This window comes from Folsomia candida, unplaced genomic scaffold (assembly GCF_002217175.1).
Source record: "Folsomia candida strain VU population unplaced genomic scaffold, ASM221717v1 Fcan01_Sc003, whole genome shotgun sequence".
In the NCBI taxonomy this organism is placed as follows: Eukaryota; Metazoa; Arthropoda; class Collembola; order Entomobryomorpha; family Isotomidae; genus Folsomia; species Folsomia candida.
The window spans coordinates 12572236-12598513 of NW_019091195.1; the positions used below are offsets into that span (position 1 = coordinate 12572236).

The 26278-nt window shown below is 36.8% G+C and overlaps 1 protein-coding gene across 6 annotated transcripts in view; it reads left to right on the forward strand.

Moving 5' to 3' along the window:
* The window catches only part of LOC110847527, an 88270-nt gene that overhangs the window by 14118 nt on the left and 47874 nt on the right, over nt 1-26278 (forward strand). For 2 of the 6 annotated variants that reach the window (XR_004834435.1, XM_035850004.1), the window contains exons 1-2: nt 8965-9196; nt 18208-18361. Coding sequence is in view for 5 of the 6 variants with exons in the window: in XM_035850004.1 (XP_035705897.1) it covers nt 9108-9196; nt 18208-18361 (243 nt within the window). In the remaining variant the exon portion in view is untranslated. Of the gene's footprint in view, nt 1-930; nt 1320-8964; nt 9197-9282; nt 9307-18207; nt 18362-26278 lie in introns of those variants that run through there. The other 4 variants (XM_022094479.2, XM_035850003.1, XM_035850005.1 and 1 more) reach the window with 4 other exon arrangements.

A 26278-nucleotide genomic window follows, 5' to 3' on the forward strand; every position in this document is an offset into this window, starting at 1 on the left:
TAAATAAGAAATTACTAATCTCGAGCTGATAAGGTTTAAGCAACTCAAGTTTAACAGATTTTTCATTGTTGAAAGCTGTACAGAATAATCTTATATGACATGAAAATGCCATGCAGGTAGTGTCGCTAGTTATAAACTAAATGAAAATCTGCCAAGTTCATGATCTCATCTCGATCAGAGAAATATGCAGTTGACCTATTTGAATTACGAATTATGTTATTTCCTTTGAATTTTAGCAACCAAGTTCCGTCTACTCGTCATCTGACCTAAATGCACGCCCTTGAGATTCACTGTCGTTCTTTTCGGTTGCAAAATGTGGAACGTTTACTTGATGTATGTACATACTCGCATGTGCATGCAACAAGAAAAAATGCAAAATTTAGCAGGAAAAATCTTGCTACACTTTGTTCAAGTTCAAAATTCGTCTTAACATGGAATACAAAATTGCTTTAAGCAGATATGATTAAAAACTACTAGTTAGCACCAGTAGTAACTCTTGTAGAATTAATCACAATTAACGATCACGTTTAGTTCCTGGCGACGCAGAAAGGTGGCTGAAGCTTCCTAATCGACATAAAAATAACTCCCTTCACTAATTCTGTTCTCAAAGTAGTGCGACGCTACACAGCATCACCTTAGACACATTACCTTAGCTGCCTTGCACTTTACTTCATCTGCATACGTTATGCTCAACCAAAACGTACATATGCATAGCGTCCAAATGGGTAGACCAGCCTGAGATCGAGCTGCTGGGTGGATGCATGCAATTGTTGCGGATGTGATAATGTAGCAGGTAGTGAGAAGAAGCGAGCAAATGTGGTCAAAAGCAAAAGTGAGTAAAAGGGTTGTCAGAAGAACCCCCAACAACAAAGCTACGATGCACAAGACGGCGTTGTTGGAGATACAACCTTACCATGCAATCCTGCTTAGTTTCATTGGGTACTCGTCCTGACGAAGACGTGCTCGTCTTTCGCTCTTGGACCACATATATTTAAAAAAAATTTTTTTTTAATTGGCTCAGAATCTCTTGTTCCATTCCTGCTTCTTAAATCCGTAGCAGTTTTCCAAAAAAGGTACAAGGGATTTTTTCGTACGTCTCAGTCAGGAGAGTATCGGGAAACTTGACACATAAAGTAAAGTAAGAAACCAATGCAACAGGACTCAACTGGAAAAATTGTCCAGGCAAATATTTTTATAACAATCTGGTCTTGAACAAAGTGAATTGAGAAAAAAATTGTCAAAAATTTGAAGTTCAATTGATTGTGTTTGGAATTTGCTTGAAACGTTGAAAGGATATAATTGGATCTATAATTTTTGAGGTAAGCATTTAAACTGCTGAAGTTGTTTGAAATTTTCTTTCTAATTTTAAAACTGCAAAACCTATGCGAAATCAAAAATTGTAATCCCGGAGGATTAATGGATAGGTAGCAATTTTTTTCTGCATACTTGCATTATGCTTTGTTGATGCAAAGTGAATGACTGGGTCAGTCAAAATTATGAGGCTTGCCTGTATGACCCTATCACATATTGTTGGTTTTGGCTTGTGTTTCAAATTAATTAGAGAGTCGCACCTCGTGTGAAATTTTTGTGGTGTCCCTGTAGAATTTAAACTAGTGGATTTCATTGTAAAGGATTTAAAATCTCCACATATTGTTTAGATTTTATTGACAGCGAATAAATAATTTTATCAGCATATTTTGAGTGCCATCGGCCGTAAATACGCCGAAATAAGAATAATTGCATCTTGACATGAATCACGTGTAAAAAGCTTCATGAATGGATCAGAACGACGCGAGGTGTTGATTACCCATGTTGACGAATCCCATTACTCGCCAAGATACGGACTCAAGTACCGTATGAGAGCCTCTTAAGAAATTTCTCCATCTCAGAGAATTAAAGCACTGTGAACCAATTTCAGCTCTTAATTCGCAAGTAAAAGTTGTGTCCAAGTGTCCAATTACACATTCAATTCCCTTGTTACACGTAAAATGTGAGACAATACTCAAGGTCATCAAGGACTCTTGTGGATTATTCGATTTTCACTACTGCTCTAGTTTAAAGTTTACGTGTTTTCTTCAATCTCTCCACTTCAGTTATTCAGCTAGATCAAAATGGACCCTAATCTGATACGTGCATGTAGTTTTCTCGTGATTAAAAAAGAGTTTACAAGTATTTTTGGTAAAAGGAGAAATGCACTTGTAGCATCTGCAATCATAACTGTTTTATTTTCCTCATTGTCTTATTATCAGATTAGATTGTGAAAGAAAACCAATTGCTTTATTACATAATCTCGTGATAATACAATAATGGATTAAAACACTAATCTGTCCACCATTTAAGAGAAATTGATTGACTGCTTCCCTTAATTAATAACCTTTGAGGTCATGCCGTGAACCTTTTCAAGCGACGTGACGAGACTGTTGGCAGGTAGCGACAGACTAAGTGAAAATAGAAGACGAGGTTTGAATCTCAAGTGGATTTGTGTCAGTCACTCCACCACTAAAAATATGTTGATCGGATGCCGGATTACTATTCACAGCATCATTGCATTATCATTTTACTAGTCGTGTGTGTGAAGTGATGGATGCACATAATGCATGCAAACTATAAACAGGCAGAAATCATTGGACATGAATGTGCAACAGAATTTAGAATTGACTGATTGGATATTTGAGCGTGCGAGAGACTTAAATTCAGGCTAATTGTCTGTCTAATGCTTCAGAATTACAAAGTCAACAGGATTTTTGGTTGGTGTAGGCGGAGTGAAAATTAGGTAGCTTAGTCACTCACGGTGGATGTACATGTGCTTTTTAGCCATTTTCTAGAAATCAGTTCTTGTCAAATTGCATAAAAGTTACTTAAAATTGACAAAAGTGTCACTCATCTTCATGTTTAGCTGGCATTACGTGCTTATAAAGGAAAATAAATGAGCTGACTGAGCTACACCTCCATATTGTAAATATAATACACACGCAGAGCAATGTACACAAATTGCACCAGCAGCATTACATTATTATTATTATTATTTGCCTTGTTCACTTGCGCAACCTTCTTCTCCCAGTTTATGCTAACATTTATGCTTTGTTATGCATATGAAGGGATAAATGATGGCGAGATTTATGGGATATTTGCAATGGTTTTGTGGACACTTTTGGTCAATTTTGGATCTCGTAATGGATCTAAATGACAATACAACAAGTAGTGGTCTCCTCCTGCATTGAAGAAATGTTAATTTCATGTCCACCGTGAAGGAATAAAACAGTTAATAACATAAACTCCTACGACGCCACAGGAGGGCCGAGACAAAATTTGCGTAATAAGAGCTGAGACAGCAGCAGCGTAAATCTGCAGATTATACCGCTTTACTGTCATCGGCTAAATTAAAACGTAGCTTGCAGTTAACCAGTCAGCAACAAGTATCAACAATGTGACAGATATTTTATTAGCAAGAGACTCATATATACATACACACATTTTGTTGTTTATGCAGTAAGCATGTGCTTAAAAAGGTACTAGTCCCATTCGTTTTTTAAAAGAACGAGTGCCTTACAAAGTTACAACCAGAAGAGTGGTGGTGGTGTTTGCATGCAAGAGTTTGGTGGTTCGAGATGCTGCCTTATTATTGTTCACTTTTCTGTTGCGTGGTGTCAAAACCACCATCTCAGGTCCCAAAGGCACAGTGCTTCATCCCACCTCTTGGACTCACAAACAGGCGACACTTGTCCAATCCTTATTGCACAGTGATGAGTGGTTGAGATTTTTAAGGAAGCAACAACTTCATCCCACAAGTAGTGCTCACCTTTTCGTGGTTTTCAAATCTATAATGTACAGAAAAGGAAGCGTTGGCATAATCATTCTCATAATAACAATAAGTTCTCTATGGCTTCGCAACATCGTTTTGACATCAACTCAACGGCAGATCATCTTCTTACTCCCTAGTTAAAAAAGTTAGCTTTGCTCGTTGGTCTCCTCACCTCACTAATTGCACTGCTTTTACTTTTACATACATATTTAAAACCAAACCACATCCAAGTTTTAAAATCAGTGAGCCTTGATTTGACTTGGCTGAGGAAGATAATCTTCCTGCATGCACAAAAAATCTCATTGTCTGGCCTGCTTCATTCATCTGCTCATTCATAATCTCATGGATAATAATACGTGGCAGACGTAAGGCAGCAGATGCGGAGGTTTATTATGAGCATAATTTAGGAATCAGAATAGAGACTATTGTAAAGTATGTGGTGTTCCTGACTTGTGCAGCCCATATAACGCATTCGTGATTTGAGTAAGTAGGTTAGGAAAAGTTTATGAATCTTTGTTGTGGCTTGGTTTTAGCTATTTTCTGCATTTATTTATGATCATCATCATCACAGAGACTCTTGTGTTGTGGTGATTGGAAGTAACCAAAAGCAGCAAATGTCTGTAAAATAACTGCTTGCAGAAAACTTTAAATTTACTTTATTCATACGTGCAGAAACTGCAGCACATACATACAGAGCAGCAGTTGCTAGCCATTGACTTTTTGGATTTTTTAATTTTAATCGTATTGCAACTAAATTGCATTCATTTAAAGAACCATATAGACCATGCAATGGTACAAATTTGTACGTTTGAAATGCAGCAGTGCAGATATGAGAGAAAAAACCTGTATTTTCATCATATTTGTGGTTCTGCGCTGGTGTTGATATTGTTCTGCAATTCTGATAAAAGTTTCCTTTTCAACGCGCTTATTCTTTGAGGCAGAACTGAACTGGTAGTACATAACTTGCTCCTTATTAGCCTTCGACATGAGGTTCGACGTTTTCTTAATTAATTGTGTTTGGTTGGACCGACGATGTTGTGGTGAGTTGGTAAAGGGCTTCAAGCCCTCATCATACACGAATCAATAAGCTTACGGATGATTAATTGCGCCTAGACCTTTTTGTCAGTCACTTAGTCTGGTTCAATCCAATTAATAAAAAATACGACTGATATATAAACATCAATGTTGTCAGTCAGTGGGGATATTCGTAGCACATGTACATAGATACGTATTTGTTACAGCAATAGCAAGGCATGGCCCAATTTTGGGTGGGTCCTTCATTAATATTTGGCCACACCAACCTTTCTTGTTGTACATAAATAGCGATAAGATATTATAAATGTTTAGATAGTGCTAATTTGATGGCGGACATGGATGGATGATGCAAAATAAGTGAATTCGTCCTCAAGAGTGTCGATACGATGGCTATTTAGTCACACTGCATACAGATTCAAGTTAACTTTTATGGAAATAATAATATATAAATCTATTAATTAAAGTGCACTTATTTTTTATCAGAAAAAAAGATTAATGATAATTATAGTTTAATTGACTTGATATTTTTTGTAATCATGGCTTGTTGGATTTTTTAAGGTACTACACACAACAACTGCATTTCTTGCAACATCTAGTTAATTAGGCGGATAAACTTTTCACTTCGAAATCGGTCAACATTCTCAACAAATTTTGAAATTGAACAATGAAAGTTGAGATAAACTCAAATCCATGCATCTTTCTTGTTAGAAAATTGAGAGTGACCAATGCTCAGGGTATTTATGTTGTAGGGCAGTTAGAGCCCACTAAACCATATCTAGATTACCACGATGCACCCGTTTAATTACACTGCACTGCGTGATCATCGCAGTCTCAGTCTAATGGTCAAGAGTAAATTGTGCTGTTGGGTTATTTGTTGGTAAATAGAGGAAAATAAATGAAGGAAGAGTCCACAGAGACAGGATTTTCCACAATTTAAAGGCCCTTTAAAGAATTTTTTTACGCATGATGACCTTGGAAGGGAAAACGAAATGGCACCCGTTAAACTACAATGGTAAATTTCTTTGTATTTATTTGCATACAAAATGATTCCACTGCTCCAGTTAACTCGGCGTAGTTTAACAAAGTGGCCACAATTTGTGCATATCAACCAAATACTTAATTGTGTTTATATGACAATTGTGCTATGTCGTGCATTCTTTACACTGGTTCTGCCTCGTTTGAGAAACTCGCCTCTTTTGAACATAATTATTCTATTAATTTTGAAGGATTTGTTGCATTTTTCATAAAAGTCTTTTAGCAGCATCGCAAATAAATATATAGAACGAATTTTAAGGTGCGCACTGCAGTATGTAGTTGCCAAGAAATGTTACATGTTAACCTAATCCTAATGTAGACTTCTGATGATTTCTGGCTTTCCTATGCAAATAAAAATCACCTGCTGTTAATTGTTAAGAACTATAAATCGTTTTTGTCATTCGGAAATCAAGTTATTATGCTATATTTTATTTACTTGCCATTTGTGGCGCTACTTACTGTATTATATGGGGACACTTTCATCAATTGGATGTTTTTCTTCTGAAAGCATAAAACTTACTGGTTGCAATAAATTAATGCGTAAATATAAGTCGCACAGTTTATTTCTCCCAATTCAATAATTTCTTAAAAATATAAGAAACAGAGTCGACGATCGGCACGTATATTCGTGACCACTAATGGCGTATATACATACGTACAGATCAGATCACATCAGAAATAGGAGTGTTTGGCATTGACGTGGTTTTCACTTTGAAAAAATTTATGTAGCTAACAATACCGTAATCTCCTATTTTCACATTAAATAGATCATTATAAAAAGATTTTCTAGGTCAGTTAGTCGTAGTGCCGAGCTTTTTATGTCCCACTGAAAAGTATTATTATTATTAATGCACACACTTTTCCACATTATTAAATTCCCATCAACCCATCGAAATTTTCTTAAATCTACGCATACCCATTGTGATATTGTCACGTCTGGCTAAAAATAAAATTGTATCCATTACAACGCAAGGCAGTAATTTCAAGTTGTAAGATGTGTCTAAAAATATGTTCCGCTAGTTACTTATCAAAACCCATTAATTAAAACAGGCAATACGTGTTGAATAAACCATAAACTGTGAGATGAAATATCGCCTATTCTACATATCACCAATTATTTGACTCGCACTCATTCGACAACAATACAGCACATTAATAATTACATTAGTGAGGTTGTTAAGTTAACCTCCATCATTGTGTTGAACATGAAATAGTCTAAAGCGATAAGATGTTGGGTCTTTAAGAAAAGGGTGGTTATGTGCACTATGCCGATAGATAATGCATGTGAGTAGTTACTAGAAGCGTATGCACACATATTTTATATTATGTTGCTATATAATATTCACCTTGGCCGGCCTATCCGTCTAAATGAGATTGATAAGAAAAATCAAAGCCATAATACGGGCGTGGTTCTTAACTCTTACTTTTTGCCGTTGTCTTTTGTTACTCTTCTTTCTGTTCTACCTCGACACCAAAATTGGACAAACATCAAGTAAAACTTTTGATATTAAAGTTTTGCCAAGTTTACTCGGTCACACGGCGGGGGAAATAACAGTCGAATTCCTTTTTTTAGAATTCAGACCAATTAGATGAGATAAAATACCTTCGGAGGGCTCATTCGTTTATTAATATCGTTTCCTCATCAAATTTCATATTCCAGAGAAATAAGTTTTAAAGTCCTTGAGCTTGAGAGCTTACAAGAATTATTATGAATGAGTTTGGTAGGTCAGTTAGTAATCTTCTATTTCGTTCCCCGTTGTTGAAACCAATATATGCTCCAACTGTGAAACATCAAATTAGGGCTTGGCAATGAGCGTGGAAACCGTGCATGTTATTCCTTGTGTACAAGCTCATACGCTCTCAGATCTCAATTTCGATTGACAATTTGTTCACCTTTATCTGTAATTGTTGGCTCAAGACGTTTCGCTTGTAGATATGCACATTCGTATCGATCATTGCATTGAGCAAAGTGGTGAATGAAGGAGCAATTGCAGTTGGTGTTTTCACTTTTGTCTCATAAATGTCCCTATTCCTTATATAGCAAGATAATCAATTGCAATTAAACCACTTCGCCATGCTTGCTAGCTGTTGGTGATGGTGTCATCCAAATTCTTAAGTGTTTACCTTCATCCGTAAAAACTTTCTATTCAAATATATTTAGAGTTGACCAACTCAACGCATGTTAAAGTTTGGAAAAATTTACAATCGTGGCATTTCAGACTTTTTGCGAATTGGACGTGGTCGTGGTCTATTATTTACCGATTGACAACGACCGCTTAATATCCTCGTATTATTATTTGGCATACGCACCGTCAGGGCTCAAGACTGTCCATTTTTATTTGGGTTTTGGATCCAAGTTACAACTTCATGAAATTTGCGTTACCTTTTTGCAAACTCCCACTGAATTTAACTGGCACGAGGAACAGTTCTTACAATTAGTGTTATTGCAATACGTCATCTCATGTCAAAATACTATGGGATACACACCCTATTCCTGCCCCAGGAAACTTTTGTTTCTAGAGATCCACACATTGCATACATTAAATATTTTCATATTGTGCTCATACATTTTGGCAAACAACGACCAACATGACGATCGTAAACCACCACGCTGAACTGATTTCTGATAAGTCACTCGCTTTATTTAGGAGTCAAATTGAAGTTGAGTGGTAGTTTAATGTACAATACAAAATATTTCGATGTAATCTGTTAGTTATTGCCGCAAATGAAAGTTGCACGTGCATGTGGCAGCGAGTAAACGTACGTCGCATGCATTGTTGTAAGATGGCTGCATACATACATAAGGACGATTGAATATTTCAAACATTTTTATCGCTATTTCACGAGACTAAAGGTACGAGAGGCACAAGGAAAACACGGCTGGCTATGATGTTACAAAATAAACTAAACCACATGGGGATGATACCTTCTTGCAGACAGAGTGGGTCACATTATTCAAATTAAAGTAATTTGCAACTTTGTGCTGCCTGCTATTTGCGTGTCATATTAGGTAACACAATAAAGGACGGCAGAAGGAAGGAAATAATCTCGGTTTAAATCTATTTGAGGCAGCAAACCTTCGACTTGCCAATCCAAGTTGGACTGGCTCAATCACTGAGAACTCGCCGATGTTGGTGGTAGTGACAAAAGAGGTGAAAGTTGTGATTTACAAAAATCAAATCAAAAGTAGCGTTGGCAAAATCGGATTAGATAAATAAAACTTATTCTCTCATGAATGCATATCGTGTGCAACAGTGAGTTGGTCCGGATAAAGGTGCAAGTTTCCCACGGATGGGACTTTGGTGGTTTAATCCCTGCATTTAAGTAAGTGTGTGCATATCCTTACCACGGGGTCTGTTAATGACATGACCTGCCGACCTCTCCATTGATACCTCTGTGCTGGGTCTCATCATAATGCGGCATCCCTTGGTTTGGTAATTTATTATTAAATCGAGTTTTTTTTTCATCGAAAGTTATCACAGGGAGTGTGTGCCGTGAAAAGGTATATGTACATAAATTCTCACTTCCTACTTATTTACGAAGCCGTGCTCAGATTTCTTGGTGATACCAAAAAGTAAGAGTGGTTGAGTTTTGAATTCAAGATAAACGATGTTGGGGTCATGGCCTAAATAACTCATTTTTATGTAATGGATCTTTTTTGCATGGGTAAATTTTTAACTTTTATGGAATAAGGGATCAATCCCATACAATTCCAAGGATCATGGTATTGAGACAAACAAACAATGTTTCCCCCTCGCTGGACTGGAGGATGGGAAAAGTGTTGAGTTTGTTGGTTATGGTGGCCAAGGGAGGATGAGGGTTTAAAGTTAAAAATAGTCAAGGCAAGGACAAAGGCGAGGACATTGAGATTTCTACTGGAAAGTTGTGAAGGTCGAATGCAACTTGTTAGGTTCTTCTTATACATAGCATAACATTCGAAGAAATGAGGGCTACAGAGAATTTTATCTCTTCATATTCCAATTTTGACTGTTTTGATTGCCACTACTGACGAAATTAAATTTGAAGCCAACAACCACTAATTTCTCACTTATTGCATTAAAAGGTAAGCATCTCGCAAGTAAAGTGTCAATCATGCAACTTTAATTTCAATTAGGTAATGCTAATTTTAACCTTAATCGTATAATCACCCTTACCTCTAAATTATCATTGATTTGCTTCTCTGTAGCATAAATAAGGTCTGTCTCAGAAAATTATGCGTTGAAAACATTTGGTCATCATTAATAACGCAATAAGTCCTCATCACCAACCAGTTGGCAGAAAGAAGTAATGATGATGGCAACTTATGTATGATGAGTTTAGCTGACTGAGCACACAGTTCACAACATCGCGTTGATCTTTACCGTTTATTTTCTCATTCCTGTTTCTCTTATGCAATCTGTAAATCACAGGAATTATTCAACACGTAAATGAAGGAAATTACCAGATATAGAATACGCCGGGGCCTGTTTTTAACCCACGTGCATAGCAATTTAAGCCTACATTGTAGCGTTGGGGATTAGGGCCAAATATTAACCATAGCTGGGAGGAAGATTTTATTTTATTAATCAGGCAGAATTGATGGTTTTTAACTCAGCTGTCATTTCGCATCATTTGTCCTCGTTCATAAATTAGAATTTTCTAATGCAATGTATTACCAACTAATACGAGTACTACTACCTACCCTAAGTTTACATTAGTTAACAGTTGTTGTTATCCAACAGCAAGTAAGTGATCAGTGAGCCATGTTTCTGTCTCTGTATTTTGCTGTTATCAGTGCGATATAATCAACAACTTCTTGCGCCTTTGTACCAGCGGATGAATAGACTTGGCTATTCTATTTCTATTATACATGATTATTATTGCACTTTTTGCATCATCCCACTGATGAATTATGCTACGTTGGCTTCACTTTCCGACCACGGAAGAGGTCTAATGAAGCACATCATCACGACGTTAGAAGTATGTACATAACGCACGGCTTCAATTTCTACCTCAACCAACGAGCACGGAATATTTGGCATACGGCAATTATTCAACTTCAACTTAAACAACCGCAACCTAAACATCATTCATCAGGTCAGAATAATTGACAATTGTTTTCTTCACATATTCCCACTACTTCATAACACGTGTAGTTTACTGGTTGAATTAGGTCTTTGATGTGCCTGACAATTAGAAATAGAGAATTGATTCAGTCGGATAGTACTTTCCTGCCGAGACTTAATTCTTGGTAAGATTATCGAAGTACGTACTTACTCATATCCACCGACGAGAGTTGCAGTTTGAGTATATTGAGTGAATTCCTTGCTTGGCCTAAGGGACTTGAAGGAATGCAGGTAGATTCGAAGGTCTGGAAAGTAAAAGTTTTGAACTACGATCGATCGACTCATGTGACAATAAAATAATTATGAAGTGCGTTCATTGTTATAATTGCAAATTTATTCGCTTGCCAACTGGATAGCATTAATTCTTCCTGAGAGATCTGATGTCGAATAAATATGCACTATATCTTTTTAAAAAATACACAGAACGAATGTTTCCTTTGACCGCAATTTGTAGATAATCGCATGCGAGTATAATTATAAGTTTTGCATTGAGACGTCAAGCCAAACTCGACATTAGAAATTAGTCACATTCCACTTTTGCACGAAATTTAATCAATAACCAGAGTTGATTATGCCTTCCTTATGTCTTGTTACGACTTGGTCATTATTTTAGTAAGGGTGGTTTTTGATTGAGCAGTTTAAAAAAGTAGTGCATGCCAGAAGAGAGGGTGTAATTGCATTTGTCACCTTTATGACCCGTGTGGTAGCAAGTCAGTTCTAATAACCAGAACAAGAACAACATTATTATTATAGGCTGTTGTAAAAATAATAATTGCAAACTTTTCCTATTTGTCTATACCTTATTTTCATGCAACTGTATGCGTACGATTTTATGCGAAATGCGTGATCCACACTATTCAAATTTTGCCAACAACCATATTCCTCGCATATACTTATTTAGTTCAATCGACTATCTACGTATCTACTATTTAAACTTTAAAACTTTGGTGCAATGCGACCATTGACCACAAATTGCTGCTGCTTTGGTCATTTAGTGGCGGCTGCCCATTACTTTGTCGTATTTTAGTTAAGTAATGATAGCATTATTGCTTTGATATTTGAAAACTCAAGTTATGACTCGAGGTGTTGCAACTTGCAACGCAAGTCGTTAACCAGTTTTTGTCAGACACAATAATGCTATCAATATTATGCGCGTATACATACGGTCATACATACATGCACAAGCATCAGCGTCGGTATAGTGTGATTCGATAGTTTATTTATTGTGCACTAATTGATCTCTGCAGTGGCTTATTGTTTAGCATACCACACATGCATAGAAACATCTCATAGGTCTGCACGTAAGATTCATTGTAAGGTTCATTTATAGCATTTTTACATTGTGAAGGAAAAGGGTAGGTCGTCCGACGAGAGAGAACTCGACAAGGATACATACGTACGGACGTACATGCGAGCAATCTCACATTATTTAGCATTATTATTCAAATGAATTTCTACTGAGATAAGATATCACAAGCCAACTATCTCTTTCTTCTTAATATGTTAATCTGCTATTACTTCTCACTCCCCACAACAAGTGCGTGGCGTTGTTTTGTGGTAATGGTCAATGTCTCTCACTCATGAGTGACGTGTTCAGCTGGGTGTATGCACATGTATGTGTGATAAGACAAGAAGTGAAGCAATTTGTTTGGGTCAAGTCACCAGTTGCAGTCAACTTCTGAAGCGATTACTTTAAATAAATTAGCCGTGTGGTAAATGGCCGAAAATCTAGATTCGGTAGATATCCCAAAGGACAAAGGCCTGCCTTCATTCATTCTCTGCTTTATTAATTGAATGATGTAAGAAATAATCACTGCAGGAAGGTTGGAGGTCACTAATAGTCACTTTCACATACGTCCATGCTGCGGTGGGTGAAAGAGTGAAGGCACATATGTACATAAGTTCTAGGTGAGTCCTACGTATATGTAGCATTATTCAAGCTGGATGGAACGCAAATAAGTAGATATTGGTTGAGATCTTGTGATTATGATGTGAAATTGGACAACTTGTACTTATTGGTCGGTCAGAAGTATGCATGTGGTGCAAATTCTACGACGGTGATAATGTTATAAGATTGGGATTTCAATTCTTACAACTTTGACATTCATGTCATGACATGACATGTATTTAGATACGTAGGTAAGGGACACAACGTAATAGATTAGAAATTAAGGAGATATCTACGCACACTAGACAACCTTTCCCATGTCACGTCATTTGCAATGCGTTGGTGTCACAATATTTATTATTGTATGCTCGAGTTTACGTTGACTTGAAAAGCAGAGCATGTCCATCCACTTTTAATTTCATTTCGACTTGTTGATTAGTATTTGCCTGCATGTGTACATACCTACGCAAATGTGGTTATGTGTAAAACGTGTACACGTTCATGTGTGAACTTGAGGTTGATTGATATCTAATTACTCTCAAAAGGCTCTTGTTTTACCTACTAATGGACCAAATGCCCTTGCAACAGTTTCATTAAGATTTTATCCTATTGGTTATTGAGTGACCAGCATTTTGTCGACTCGTGAGAAATCACAAGTTTACTGATCCATAATACCAACTACTTAAATTTACATTTAGTACTTATATTTACTTAATACAAGCATATGTACGTAATAAATATGAATAGCGTGTAATTGCAGTTGGCATCACGTTATTTTAAGTTTTTGCATTCGTTGAAGTATATATATTCGTTTAAGTTTGTCTTAAGTTTTCGTGCATAGTTCAAACAATGGGGGTTGAGTTTAATTATGTAATTTCATAATCATTGAACAACTGTATTTTCAAGTGGCAAAACTTTTTGCTTTGATTTTGGGTAAATTTCTTGTGGATCGAGTACAATATTTTAGCTTTATTGCAACAAGTTGTTTGGCAAATTAAAGTAAAAGTTGGGGTTGCACAGTCGAATCGCTCTGTTTCATTTAGCAAAATATCAGCAAAGCTTGTTAGTGAAAGAGAACTCGTGAACCAAATCGAAAGAAATATTGTGTTTAATATGAGACTCCAATTTGCTTCTTGTTTTTACTTAATTTTTCATAAGCCAAACAGACAGATGAACATATAAATATATTGCAGGAGTCAATGTTTGTTTGTTGGATTGGTTAGTTAGCAAAATAAATTCCTGCTGTGCGAATTGTTTGACGAGAGTGAAATTAATGCAACTTGGTTTTCATACCTTGTCATTGTGAATGATGATGTATTGCTGCAATTTCACTCTTTTTTTCCGGATGTGTCTATTGCAATTGACGATTAAAAGATCCACGAATTTCTCGTTGGCAGAAGAAGTGAAACAAATATCCGTATTCTGGTTAAAAATCATACACCAACTACAGTTGATAATTTATTTTTATGAAATTAAAACTATTTCATATGATTGTGTTTTTACTAAAACACACAAATGGAGTGGAGCATAGGGTTTCACGCATTTTTGCTCATTTGAAATTGACAGAAGCCATGAAACCATTTATGTAATAATACGAGCTGTAGTTTTCTTGTCCTATTGTGAATGGGGAGCAACAAGGACACCGAAGAATGTGGTTTTGTTATGACAAGTTTTAATTGAGAATCCTAATAACCCCAAAATACTTTAAGTAATGCTAAACCAAGTTATGAATGACAGGCGATTGTGAAATGTTACAGTTTTTAAGTATCATGATTACGTTATTTGTGGTCAGTTTAAATTTCGCAAGAGTTATTGGAACTAAAACCAATTACACGTCCACACTGGACTCAACTTCTTCAGGTTCATTGTTACATCATCCTTGCCTTCGTTTCGTTGAAGCTTCATCCTTCCAATTGTGTCAAATAAATAATCAGTGTGTAACGTAACAACTACTTTTCTGCCCTCACTTGAAGAGTCGAGCCGTATAATAATTTAGCCCATGGTGCACGTATCGAAAAAAAATACTGACGCTTTATGGTATCGACCATTGCAAAACCACACTTCGGCAGGGACCTTCGATTCTTTCTTGATGGGATGAATGGGTGGTGGCAGTATTGGTCGTCGTGTGAATAATAATTATTTTGAAGTTGCAGTTTTGAAAGCAAACGGCCACTCAGTGGTCTAATTTTAAGTGGCTTGAAAACTTGAGTTGCTATTTGCCCCTCTATAAATACATACATACATTCACGCATAACCTGCGGAGCCCTTTTTACTGATACGTATAATAAGAGTAGTGGAACGAATGTCAGTCAAATGCCAACATCACAATATGAAATCTACTTAACAATCGAGTCGACCTATTTTGGCAATAAGCTGGCTGGACTTCCCTTCAATGACAGTGGCAAAGAAAGCAATGTACACACATTTCATAAGCACTCTCAGTAGTGAGACAAACATTTAAGTCAATAGATTGCATAGAATTTTTGCAGCAGCCCACACAGCTTAAAACTTGATGCTAACAACAACCAGCCCAATAAGTTACTAACTAACTATATAGGGACCAACCATAATACGTGGAGGAATACAAATAAATATGTATGCAGCTTTGAAAGCATTGGTGCGAGTGCATGTTGCAGCATAAAAGATGCGATGCAGTTAAAATGTATGACTCATCTTTTCTTTTAAGACCAAAGTATCAAAGCAGTGATAAACGATTCAGTGTGAGTTAGCGATGAATATCATTGAAATGCCCCGTGGAAAGAATAAAATCGAAAGGGTTGTCCACTCTTCATTTCGATTCTTCGATAATACAATGAACTGATTGCTGGTTTGATTTCGATTTCAAATTCATTGGCATCGTCCACTTATTCGTTTTTTATTATTATCGTCTCCTGGACTCTCTGGAACATTTTTTTGCCGTACCTGTCTATATATATGTATGTAGGTATATATGCAGTTTGGTACAAAATGTATTGTATTTAAGATTGAGAAGAAACTGATTATGTACAAGCGTGCATTTGCTCTCTTAAGAAAATTTATTTTATTTTACGTCTAATTTCAAATTCAAGTCTCAAGAATGAAAAATTATACGACATGACATGAATTAATAGGAATGCATAATGTCATGCCTATCTACGTCAATGAATTAGTGGAAGTGTTTGTGAAATTGAAACCAATTAACTAAACGTCCAATTGTGCATGTGTTCTGTTTAGGAGTTGTTGAATGATAAAACCCACAAAGAATAGGTAGCTTCAATTCCAAATTGGACTGGCATACTTGGGTGCAGGAGTAGAATTGGATGGTTGCATCTGCGCACCATAGTGAATTTCAACGGCTATTATGCAAGGGGAAAAAATCAATCGATGAGATGGACCCATCCATTTATAATTGTTTGTATATTTGATACGGATTACGCCACATTTCAAAAGTAGGTAACGGATATTAAAAGTGAAACAGACATCAAATTTAATGCTAACACCAGCACCAGTGAGTGGTGTCACAATGAAGCTATCAAGCACCAGCATCGCGGATTGCACGCTTATCACTACACTCATCTCATTGAATGTCGAGATATTTTGTAAGATCTCAAGATACATATGTCACGGGTTGGGAATTTCATCGTTTTTAAAATTTTAAGGTTTTCTATTGTCTTATAAATAGGTTTGAGCTGGCAATACGTGCTTATTAGACAATTTATTTTTTAAATAACTGCCGCGTGGTTTATGATTTATTGCTACTCGCAATCTTAGTGTTTATTCCCTATTGCAAATTATGGTATTTCTATGCGAGCATAAAAACAAAGAACTTGTCATCACACTGTATTCGCACTTTTATAATATTCCTGATATCCTGGTTTTGAGCGTGCCTTGTGATCTATTGAATTTTCGTCCCAACTGAGAAAAATACGCTGAACGAATGTGTACTTGGCTAGTACGTACGTTATTACTGTTCCTATTGCACAATTTGACGTTTCCTCCTACACACATATGCTAATACTATTTTTCATCTACCATAATATGAGCATATTATGAGGCATCCATTGAGAATCTTTTGAAGCCTTCTGTTTCGTAGGTTGGATTGAGCCGTTACTTTTACAGAAAACGTGCCCTATTACAGCATGATATACGCAGATGAAAACGAAACAGAAATCAATTACTGTCACTGGCTCCCATAGTATTTATTCTTCCGTCTGCAGGGCGGTATCATCATCCAGCGACACAGTATCACGTGTAACCCGGTCGTTTCTATTTAAAATAAACTTTCGCCAACTTTACTCTTACACAGCCCAGCGGACCACACTTAAGAGTCATGAATAGAAAATAATTCCTCGCATTAAGTTCCATTATGTCCGGAATAGAATAGAATTGTCTGCGTGGCTGAGGAGGGGAGCTTGCGAGGTTGATAATAACAGATCTTGGTGCCCTTTGGATATGTGGTAGGGACCCATGAGTGTACTAAAACCCTGAAGTAGTTTGACTCCATGGCCACATTTGCGCCCGCCACACCCACTCAAAAATGCCCAAAAAACGCTTTCACTCGAGTTTTCACTCACTCAAATCCACGTCAAAAATCCAATTTTACTCGGATTTTGAAATTTCTTTCACCATTATACTCCCAGATAGTTGCTTTCTTCAATCCAATATCAAACTCAATTTTATTGATGATTATTTCGCAAACATAATTTGTTTTGTTGATGACTACAACAATGCTCATTCAGAATTTTAAATTTTAAAAATACTAAAAATTTCGAAAAAATTGAGTTTGATATTGGATTGAAGAAAGCAACTATCTGGGAGTATAATGGTGAAAGAAATTTCAAAATCCGAGTAAAATTGGATTTTTGGCGTGGATTTGAGTGAGTGAAAACTGGGGTGAAAGCGTTTTTTGGACATTTTTGAGTGGGTGTGGCGGGCGCAAATGTGGCCATGGAGTCAAACTACTTCAGGGTTTTAGTACACTCATGGGTCCCTACCACATATCCAAAGGGCACCAATATCTGTTATTATCAACCTCGCAAGCTCCCCTCCTGAGTGTGTCGTGTCCGTCATGTACAAATGATGGATGATGGCGATGGGTCATCTCGCTGTGAAATCTTCAGCCAGACCAAGTGCTGTGTATTTTGATCTGCGTATAGACCTCAACGCAGAGAGTAGTCTAACGATTCTCAAAGGATTGACTTGTTGACTTGAATTAAATTTTCTGGCTGCATCCATAAGATGAAATATGTACATATGTATGAAGGCGCATCTCCCCGAGTAATTTCAATGCGAAGGCAGCCAAATAATTATTTTATTAATTTTTTGCTCCATGCTCATGTTTCTTTTTTATATTTTTATTCTAGAAATAGCGAGAAGCCACCATCTCCTTCGCCTGAAAGGACATCCACCATGGTGTCTCGTCGACGCATTCTGTCTCGGTCTCGGGACGACCTTAATATCCCTGATAATCCGCTGGAAGAGGAAGATGTCTGGTTTTCCAAGGACAAACTGCTAAAGGTAAGCGAGAGGATTTTCACGTACTTATTTCCATTCATCGCTTTTGGCAATGCAACTGCAGCAATAAAATGCTTACTAATTCTGAACAATTAATATGCTGCCTGGATGGAGATGAGGTGGAGGAAAAAAAAGGTGTGCTAATATATATTCCGTGGGTGGGTTTCAAATCTGATCGACGAAGGTGTGGACTGACATCAGCAAAACCACTTGTTCATGATAATAAAAAATATAGCATACATACACCATAATTCATCATTTACATTGGATACATCATTCGGATTTGCTAAGTAGCTGAAGGTGTAAAATGTGTATTGACGGATAAAAATAAAACGGTGAAGTACAAGCTCAGAAAGACTGACAACACACTGCAATTAAATAACTGGCAACAATGTGACACGCATGTTATTAGGAGGTGTTGCGCTATTTAGAAGGCATTTTATTACTGTTATTATAAAATGGGATGTATAATACGGAAATATGATTAACTTGAGATAGCAACATCTCGCCAACAATAGGCATTCATCATGAGTAGTATTTTTTGTTTGTAGATTCAATACACTATGTCCAATAATTATGTACAAGTGTACAATTACATAAGATGTCCGCGTATCGGTAAAAATCCACCGGGTCTTCTTCTTCATTCCGGAAGTTATTTCACACTGCTGCTGATGACTGACTGACATCTGAGAAATCCTTAATCAGATGCCCACAAGTCAACCTCTGCCAATTTTCCATCATTCAGGACCACCATTAACAGTAATGAATCATCCCCATTCTCCTGGGAATAAAAGACTGTCGATGATTGTGTCCGATTAGTGGCCGAATGCTCAGAGTAATAATCACAATTATTCTTGTTCGAAACGAGCCTCAGTGTGCGAGCGCAATAAAAAGGAAGCAAATGACAATAGCATGAAGACCAATGGTAAATAATAAACATTACAAATATGACTTCTTGGTGAACTTGGTTTAGGGTTGAACGAACTATTTATTTCGTTCCCACTGATTAATTTTGCATCCATCAAAAATTAACAGATAAATAAAAATTCCAAAGCAGCTTCATACACGTATGTATTGATGGATAATTTGTTCATACATCTTTTCATGCTAGCAAAAAAAGCCAACGTTGTCAATGTTTCGATTAATTGAATTCATTGAGCTTCTAGATGCACAAAGCATGCATTCAATTGCGAAAGCATAAGTCGAAATCATTAAATATTTTTATGAGTACATAAATTAATTAGTCGTGCCCAGCTTTGGTACATTATTATCCACATTAGCACAAATTTATCTGACAAGCTTTTTTGTATTCTGTGGTTTATTACTTCATCCATTTGACTAATTTCCATTCACTTGACCACTTGTTGAATTTGTTGTGTGCATGATTTGATAGAATATTGGGAATAAATAAATAATGAAAGTGATGAGCAAAACAGTTGGTCAATTCTTGGGGAGCTGTGCATCAATTGAAAGGAAAGGAAGAAGGCACGCAACGTCTATGATTTAAATACCAAATCTTGTCAGTAGTCACTTCAGTCAGTGGTGAGGGATCGCTATTTCATTTGTGCATATGCGTATACTAAATTGTACATAGAATTTTTGTCGTTTAATGACTACTACTTGGGCATAAAAATGACAGCATTTAATAGAAAAATTGCTGTCGTTTGTTTTACAACTTTGTATTGATTTATGGAACATGTTGATATGCAGTCAAGTCGTATTGATTTTGGTAGTTGTACGCTTATAATGAAACTGAAGCAGTTATCAGCAGTTTGGTCAATGCTGAAATAGCGGCCATAGTTGTTAATGAATATTAATTTAAAAAGGCGAATTATTCATTGACCGATACATTAATAATATTCGAAGAATGGTGTATTAACACATGTGTACGTATCATAGTTAAATCAACACGACTGAGCACTCTTGACTCAAAAAAAGCACTTTGTGTTTGATGATGGTGAGAATCTGCTGAATGGCACCGTGATGACCAAGCAATGATTTGCAAGGAATTATAGGGGTGGGATTCGAAAGGAAAGAAGCTGTAAACCTGTCGCAGCTATTTTCGGCAGTGACTATTTACCATTTGCTAATTACGATGTACTAAATGGAAAAGTTTATTAGTAATTAAAACTTTGGTTATATGCTGGCACCTTTAGTTTAATTGAATAATAATCTTCAGTTTTGGCTGCTGGGCTTGACTTTTGTACTCATTCCTTTTGAAACGGTTGCGTAGTTTCACTTTGATGCAAAGTGCTTATGCACATATGTACTCTGCATGCACTTTTTCTGCTGTTGTTGTCACTGACTGATTCATAAAGAGCTTTTGTCACTTTGTCGGTGGTGACCTTTGGTGTCAATTTAAATCATTGTGATCGGGCGTGTACTATGTACTAGTAATTCAGGCAGAGAAAGGGACATCATCAGTTCGAAGCGAAGATTTATTGAGCTTTATCAATAATTTTTTTATAATTCGCAACAATACTGAAGGCACAATAATCGCACTTCTTCTACCAAAGTCAGTAGCATAGAGACTGCATCAAACAGCCTCACTGTCTGAATCTAGTAAATGTGAGTGCGAACACATTTAGGGGCTAAAACACTCGAGACTTGCTGGTTGAGCAAGACGAGAAAGGGTTATTTCTTTTTAACAGTGTTGAAGGTAACGCAGAAAGAGTAACAGTGTAATATCTGTAAAGAAGAAAAGAAATGAATGTGATGGATGACTGAGGATGATTTTTGACAAAGACAAAGATATCACACCACAAAATTTTTGTTAAGTGAATTTGAAGAATTGAAGCTACCTTTGTCTCTTATTCATCTCTATCAGATAGATAAAACAAATATTCATCAACAATTCAGAAATCGTTGCTTACTGCAACATTCTTCTTTAGTACTATTTTTTACACCGGAGTATGCTTGTACACATATGCAGAAATTTAACACAGATATTTTATTAAGTTTTGCCGACATTTGTAGAATTATTAAGCTTCATGTTGTCATCAAGCCGTCCTCGGTCTAGATGTGGACTCTTTTTTTTCCTTGTATCAGACGACCTCTAATTATTGCGCTTAAAATGCAACAATCTTATTCTTATATTTGATATATATTGGGTTGTATGCTTGCATATGTATCAACTACAGAATCTAGTACAGATGGTATTTTACAAGCATTTTTAGCATTGCCGGTGAAACAAGCACATGCACCAGGCTTTAACATGCAATTTTTTTGAGCTTTAATTGCACTAATGCAATAATAATTCTTCACAGAAAATGTGTAAAAATGTGATCATGTGACATGTAAAACTACATCACTTGTCTTGCATTAAACACCACACGAGGGAGAAAATGATTAGAAATCTGTTTAACATTGTCAAGAATTGATGAGTAAATTATGCAACAATTATATACCTGTGATTTTTCTACCCAATTGAGGAGCTTGTGATAGCTTATTTATTGGTTTGGATTGTACAGTAGTGAGAAGAGAGTTTGATAAGAAGTCGCATTGCATAATGCGCCCTTAGCAAACAATGAAGTGGATTTTGAGTGAAGAAGTTTCAAGTGGTCGGACAACCTTTTTCACGACCACAATTCTATACTTGTCGTAAGAGTACAGTCCGTCGTTAAAATTACACTACATTCATGCAATTATCAGCAGCTAGATATCAGCGATGCAAAAATAAGGAAGTGCTTTTTTATCGGTACATTCTAACAATTCATAAGACTTGAGTCGTTAATTTAATTTCCATTCATTTGTTGTTGAGAATGATTTACGGTGTCAGACCGAACTGTAATCGTGGCTTGTTTTTGCTTGCGTTCGAAATGGATAAACATGGAATAAAATCAATCATTTGATGGAAAATATAATTAAACAAGTGCTCGATTAAATTAACAGCTCATGTTTATTCACCCAGCCACCCACTCACAGCAGAGGTTTGACCGTTGGTGGAGGGGCAGATTTTCCTCAAGTAGTAAGGTTGATGATTGTAATGTAATACAATTTATTTAGATAGGAATGAGACCCAGCGAGCACAAAGATGAGATGGTATTTAAGAATTTGTGCAATTCTCTGAAGAGAAAATTAAAGTGGCACTTGGAATGCAAGATGATGAGGTAGGAGCAATTACAGAAGCGCGCATATTACATACGTGTACAGTAAAAAGTTAAAATATGAGTGTTTTTCTTCAACCATTCTTCTCTGTTTGTGATGATGTGGTATTATGCGTAGCGTGGTGCATCATATTGCGTATGATAGCACTACATATGCATTAAGTAAGTACGTATTGTATTACAATTCTGTTGTTTTTCTATTTTTTCTACAGTTCTGATTCATTGCCTTTTGCACGATTTTTTTGCTCATATGTAGCCACTGAACTTTGTGGAAAACACACGTGTGCACTGTGAATGTGTGTATGTTGCCTTTTCCAGCTTTAAGAATAATGCGCTACCATTCTTGGCAAAATTTGTTCAACCTCAGACACACAGGTTCGCATTAAAAGTTTGATGATCGCATTCGGATAAGTTCAAGGATGTGAGTTTGTATATGGGCTCGCAGAGAGCACATTGCTTCCTTCCTCCAGTCCTTCTTCTGCGTCCTGATATCTGCGGAGAACATTGTCCTTCACGGAAGAGTAATTGTTAAATCCATCTTCTCGATTTGATACAAGTCTGAGATGTGCAACTAATGCGATTTTGGCGTGTGAAAAATCTGCGTCTTTTTTATGCGTACATTATGTATATTCACGGCGCCAGAGTTGCTAAAGAACTGGTTGACTTGCCCATACTTGTCTCGTACTACGGTCGTAGGTCAGCGGACGGATTGAACCTTTCTGCTCTCAAGCTGGACTGGAATGCGAATGTGATGCCAACGCAATGTATCATTCATGATGATGTAATGTTCTCGTATCTGTAACTGGATAGCACTTTGTGGTCAGTTGGGTCTACTATCAGTTACAAATTGCCATCGAGATTGGCACGCACGTGGAGAAGTCAACGACAGATTATTTTATGGTTCTGAGATAGGATTGATGGTGAGCGAGCATACAATAAAATAGAACTGTATGATTGGCGGAGGATTTTGATGGGATTTATTTGGCAGTTTTTGGACACGATGGAGCAAATTGCACAACAATACAACAGCTTTGAATTTCTTTTGGTTTTATTATCCTTTTTGCCTGAGATGCTGATGATGATACTTGATCCTCAATAAGAAGATGCACTCTTCCTGCCTGATATGATTCTTCGTGGGACAAGTTGCCCGGAAGGAAGGCGCCGCCGATTCGCCTACACGACGTGAATTGCAAAGCATATACAAAGTGGATGAATTGGCTGAGGATCGATTTTCAGTTGTTTCGATACATACGATCAGTTTTCATGTTCGCCGTCTTGTGATGTAAGCGTGGTCCAGCTGAGGCTGTGCGAGCGAGTTGCTTTTCTTGATTATTTCAGCCTCAAGACAGGTTGTACATTTAACGTCAACATATCTTGGATGCAAATCTTTGAGGTGACCTGTCCAGTTAGTTTTCAATTTCCTACTTCTGCGTTTACATTCTCTATTACATCATGCGAGGCAGGTTACCAACTTTTTTATCCGTCGAGTCATCAATAATTTGTCAAATCTGGGATGTCAGGAGATGGATTGTTGCAGAGTGACAGAATAATCCGTTCCATGGGGAACAAGAAATTAAGTAGGTTTAACCAATCGACCCATGCTTCTTGCATTAATTGGTGTCCAGTTGTATTAAATTCCTCACTTTAACAAGAGGCAGTAGGCAGAGGCAACATTCAGGCAAAAAATAATATGCGTTTTGCAATTTTTTGAACTATTCGGAAGGCATGATAAATCGAGAGAGTGCATGAGGCAGTCAATTCGTATGCAACAACATCAGCTTCCAAGCAGGTTTTAAACACCAGCAATTAAGAATTATCTTCCTTGAATGGAAAATTAATTTGGCAAACCGTCTTTTATTATTTAATTGCATGTATAAAGCCTGGATTTTCATGTAAGAATTATGTTGAAAACACAATTTCTGCTTCCTTGCAGTGGTAAATGGGAAGAAGAAGTTCCTTTAGTGTGCACCACTGTTTTATTGTTTAAATGATATTCCTACTGTTTTGAGTTTCCGACTCAAAATCATCAGTCAGGAATAAATTGTTATGCTTTCAATTATTCAATTCTTACTCTTTTTTTCATAAAATATGCACATGCATCGTGTCATTTCATAATGTGGTCCCTTTCAATTGAATATCCTACATGAAAATTTGAATAGTGTTGAAATAACATTCTCAGAGTTCACAGCTAGGAGGCAATTTGCAACAAGAAAATAGAAACATCTCATTTCCATGTGGAATTATGATGATGATGATGACTGATTGTGACATGAGAAATTTAATGTGAGTTAATTTTCAGCAACTAGCAACTTAGCAAAACTCCAGTAGACCACATTCTGTGTACTTCTTTCTACTGCTGAATTGGTGTCAAAACCGAGTTGAGGGATCCAGTTAGCAACCTCATAGCCAATTCTTTGTTCTGCTGTCTGTCAAGAATTACTTATATCGCATTGCCCATCCACCGCATGATCGGTTCTGAATGGAAGTATGGCATAGCTTATCCTTAACATTTGAAGTCGATAGAATTCCGTTTAAATGTGATTTGTGATGTGAATTGAAATCAGTTGACCGGAGGATAATAAAAGAGAAGGCTTTTGTGCAAAGTGATGAGCAGGCGGATAGAAAGATGATGAAGTGCTGCAGAATATGGTTAGAAGCTGAGATGTACGTAACATGCAGTCTTCTTCGTCTCTCTCTGTTGTGATTGTTGGGCAGTGCCAGTAAAAAAAATCCAGTTTTTGTATCATTCGCATTCCCAGAAGGCCAGCAGTGGGAGCAAGGCAAGAAGAAATAAAAAGAAAAACAGCAAATTACTTACCAGACGGACCAGATCAGTCCATTGCTTTTGGCATGCATGCAATTTCGAATTCGGATGATGATGATGAGATGAGATGTGCACACCCAACTATAAAAATGCGTATACGGCCTTGACAGCCGGCCTTGTTGCGTTGTTGCGCAAAGTTCAATACTCGGTTTACGCACTACAAACAAAAGTTTCCTTGAACAAAGAGTTTTTAAACAATAATGCGAACCCTTCCGAGCTCACTCACACTTTAAATGCTAATCTCTCAAACGCTTCATCTTGTCTCAAAGGCAATTTATCAAACGGATGGACGGGATCATAATGGTCAACTTACAACAAATTAGAATAAAAAATGAAAGTACGCGGAAATAGAAGACGGAAAAGCTATGCTCAAAGGTCACTTTTCCTTTTAGCGTCGTCGTCGTCGTCGATATTTATTATGCAATGCGATGCGAGAGGAATAAAATAAAATGCAAATCCAAGTTGTTCTGCAAATTTTTGGTACGCCTTTAGTCGTATGAATAATCCTGCTCATTAACACTTGTGCTATAGGACCACGTCGATTTCACAATAACAGTCATTTACATTTAACATGCGGATTTCAATATCAAATTGACCTTTAGAGGATGGATGGTGTAGAATTAATATGCGGGGTTGGGTGAAATGGGTTTGGGTTTTGGACTGACTGTGCTTTTACGTGTCTTGCTAAAAGGATTTTATTTATGTTAATAATAATGAAGTCGATTACTCGGATATTGCGAGTTGTGGATATGCAAATGTTTCTTGCGGATCAGGAAGATTAACTCAACGGAGGAAAACACCAGCCAAGTGACCAAAATTGATAAAATTATGGGATTTATGGGACGAGTGTGTGGTACAATAAGTTTAGTGTCATCGGCCGCATATTTTTTACTATCATAGATTACGGGTGGTTTTGACATCGCAAAAAACTGCTTGACGGATATCCTGAAAGTTTTATTTTTTATTTTTATTAAAAAATGTCAACCGGGA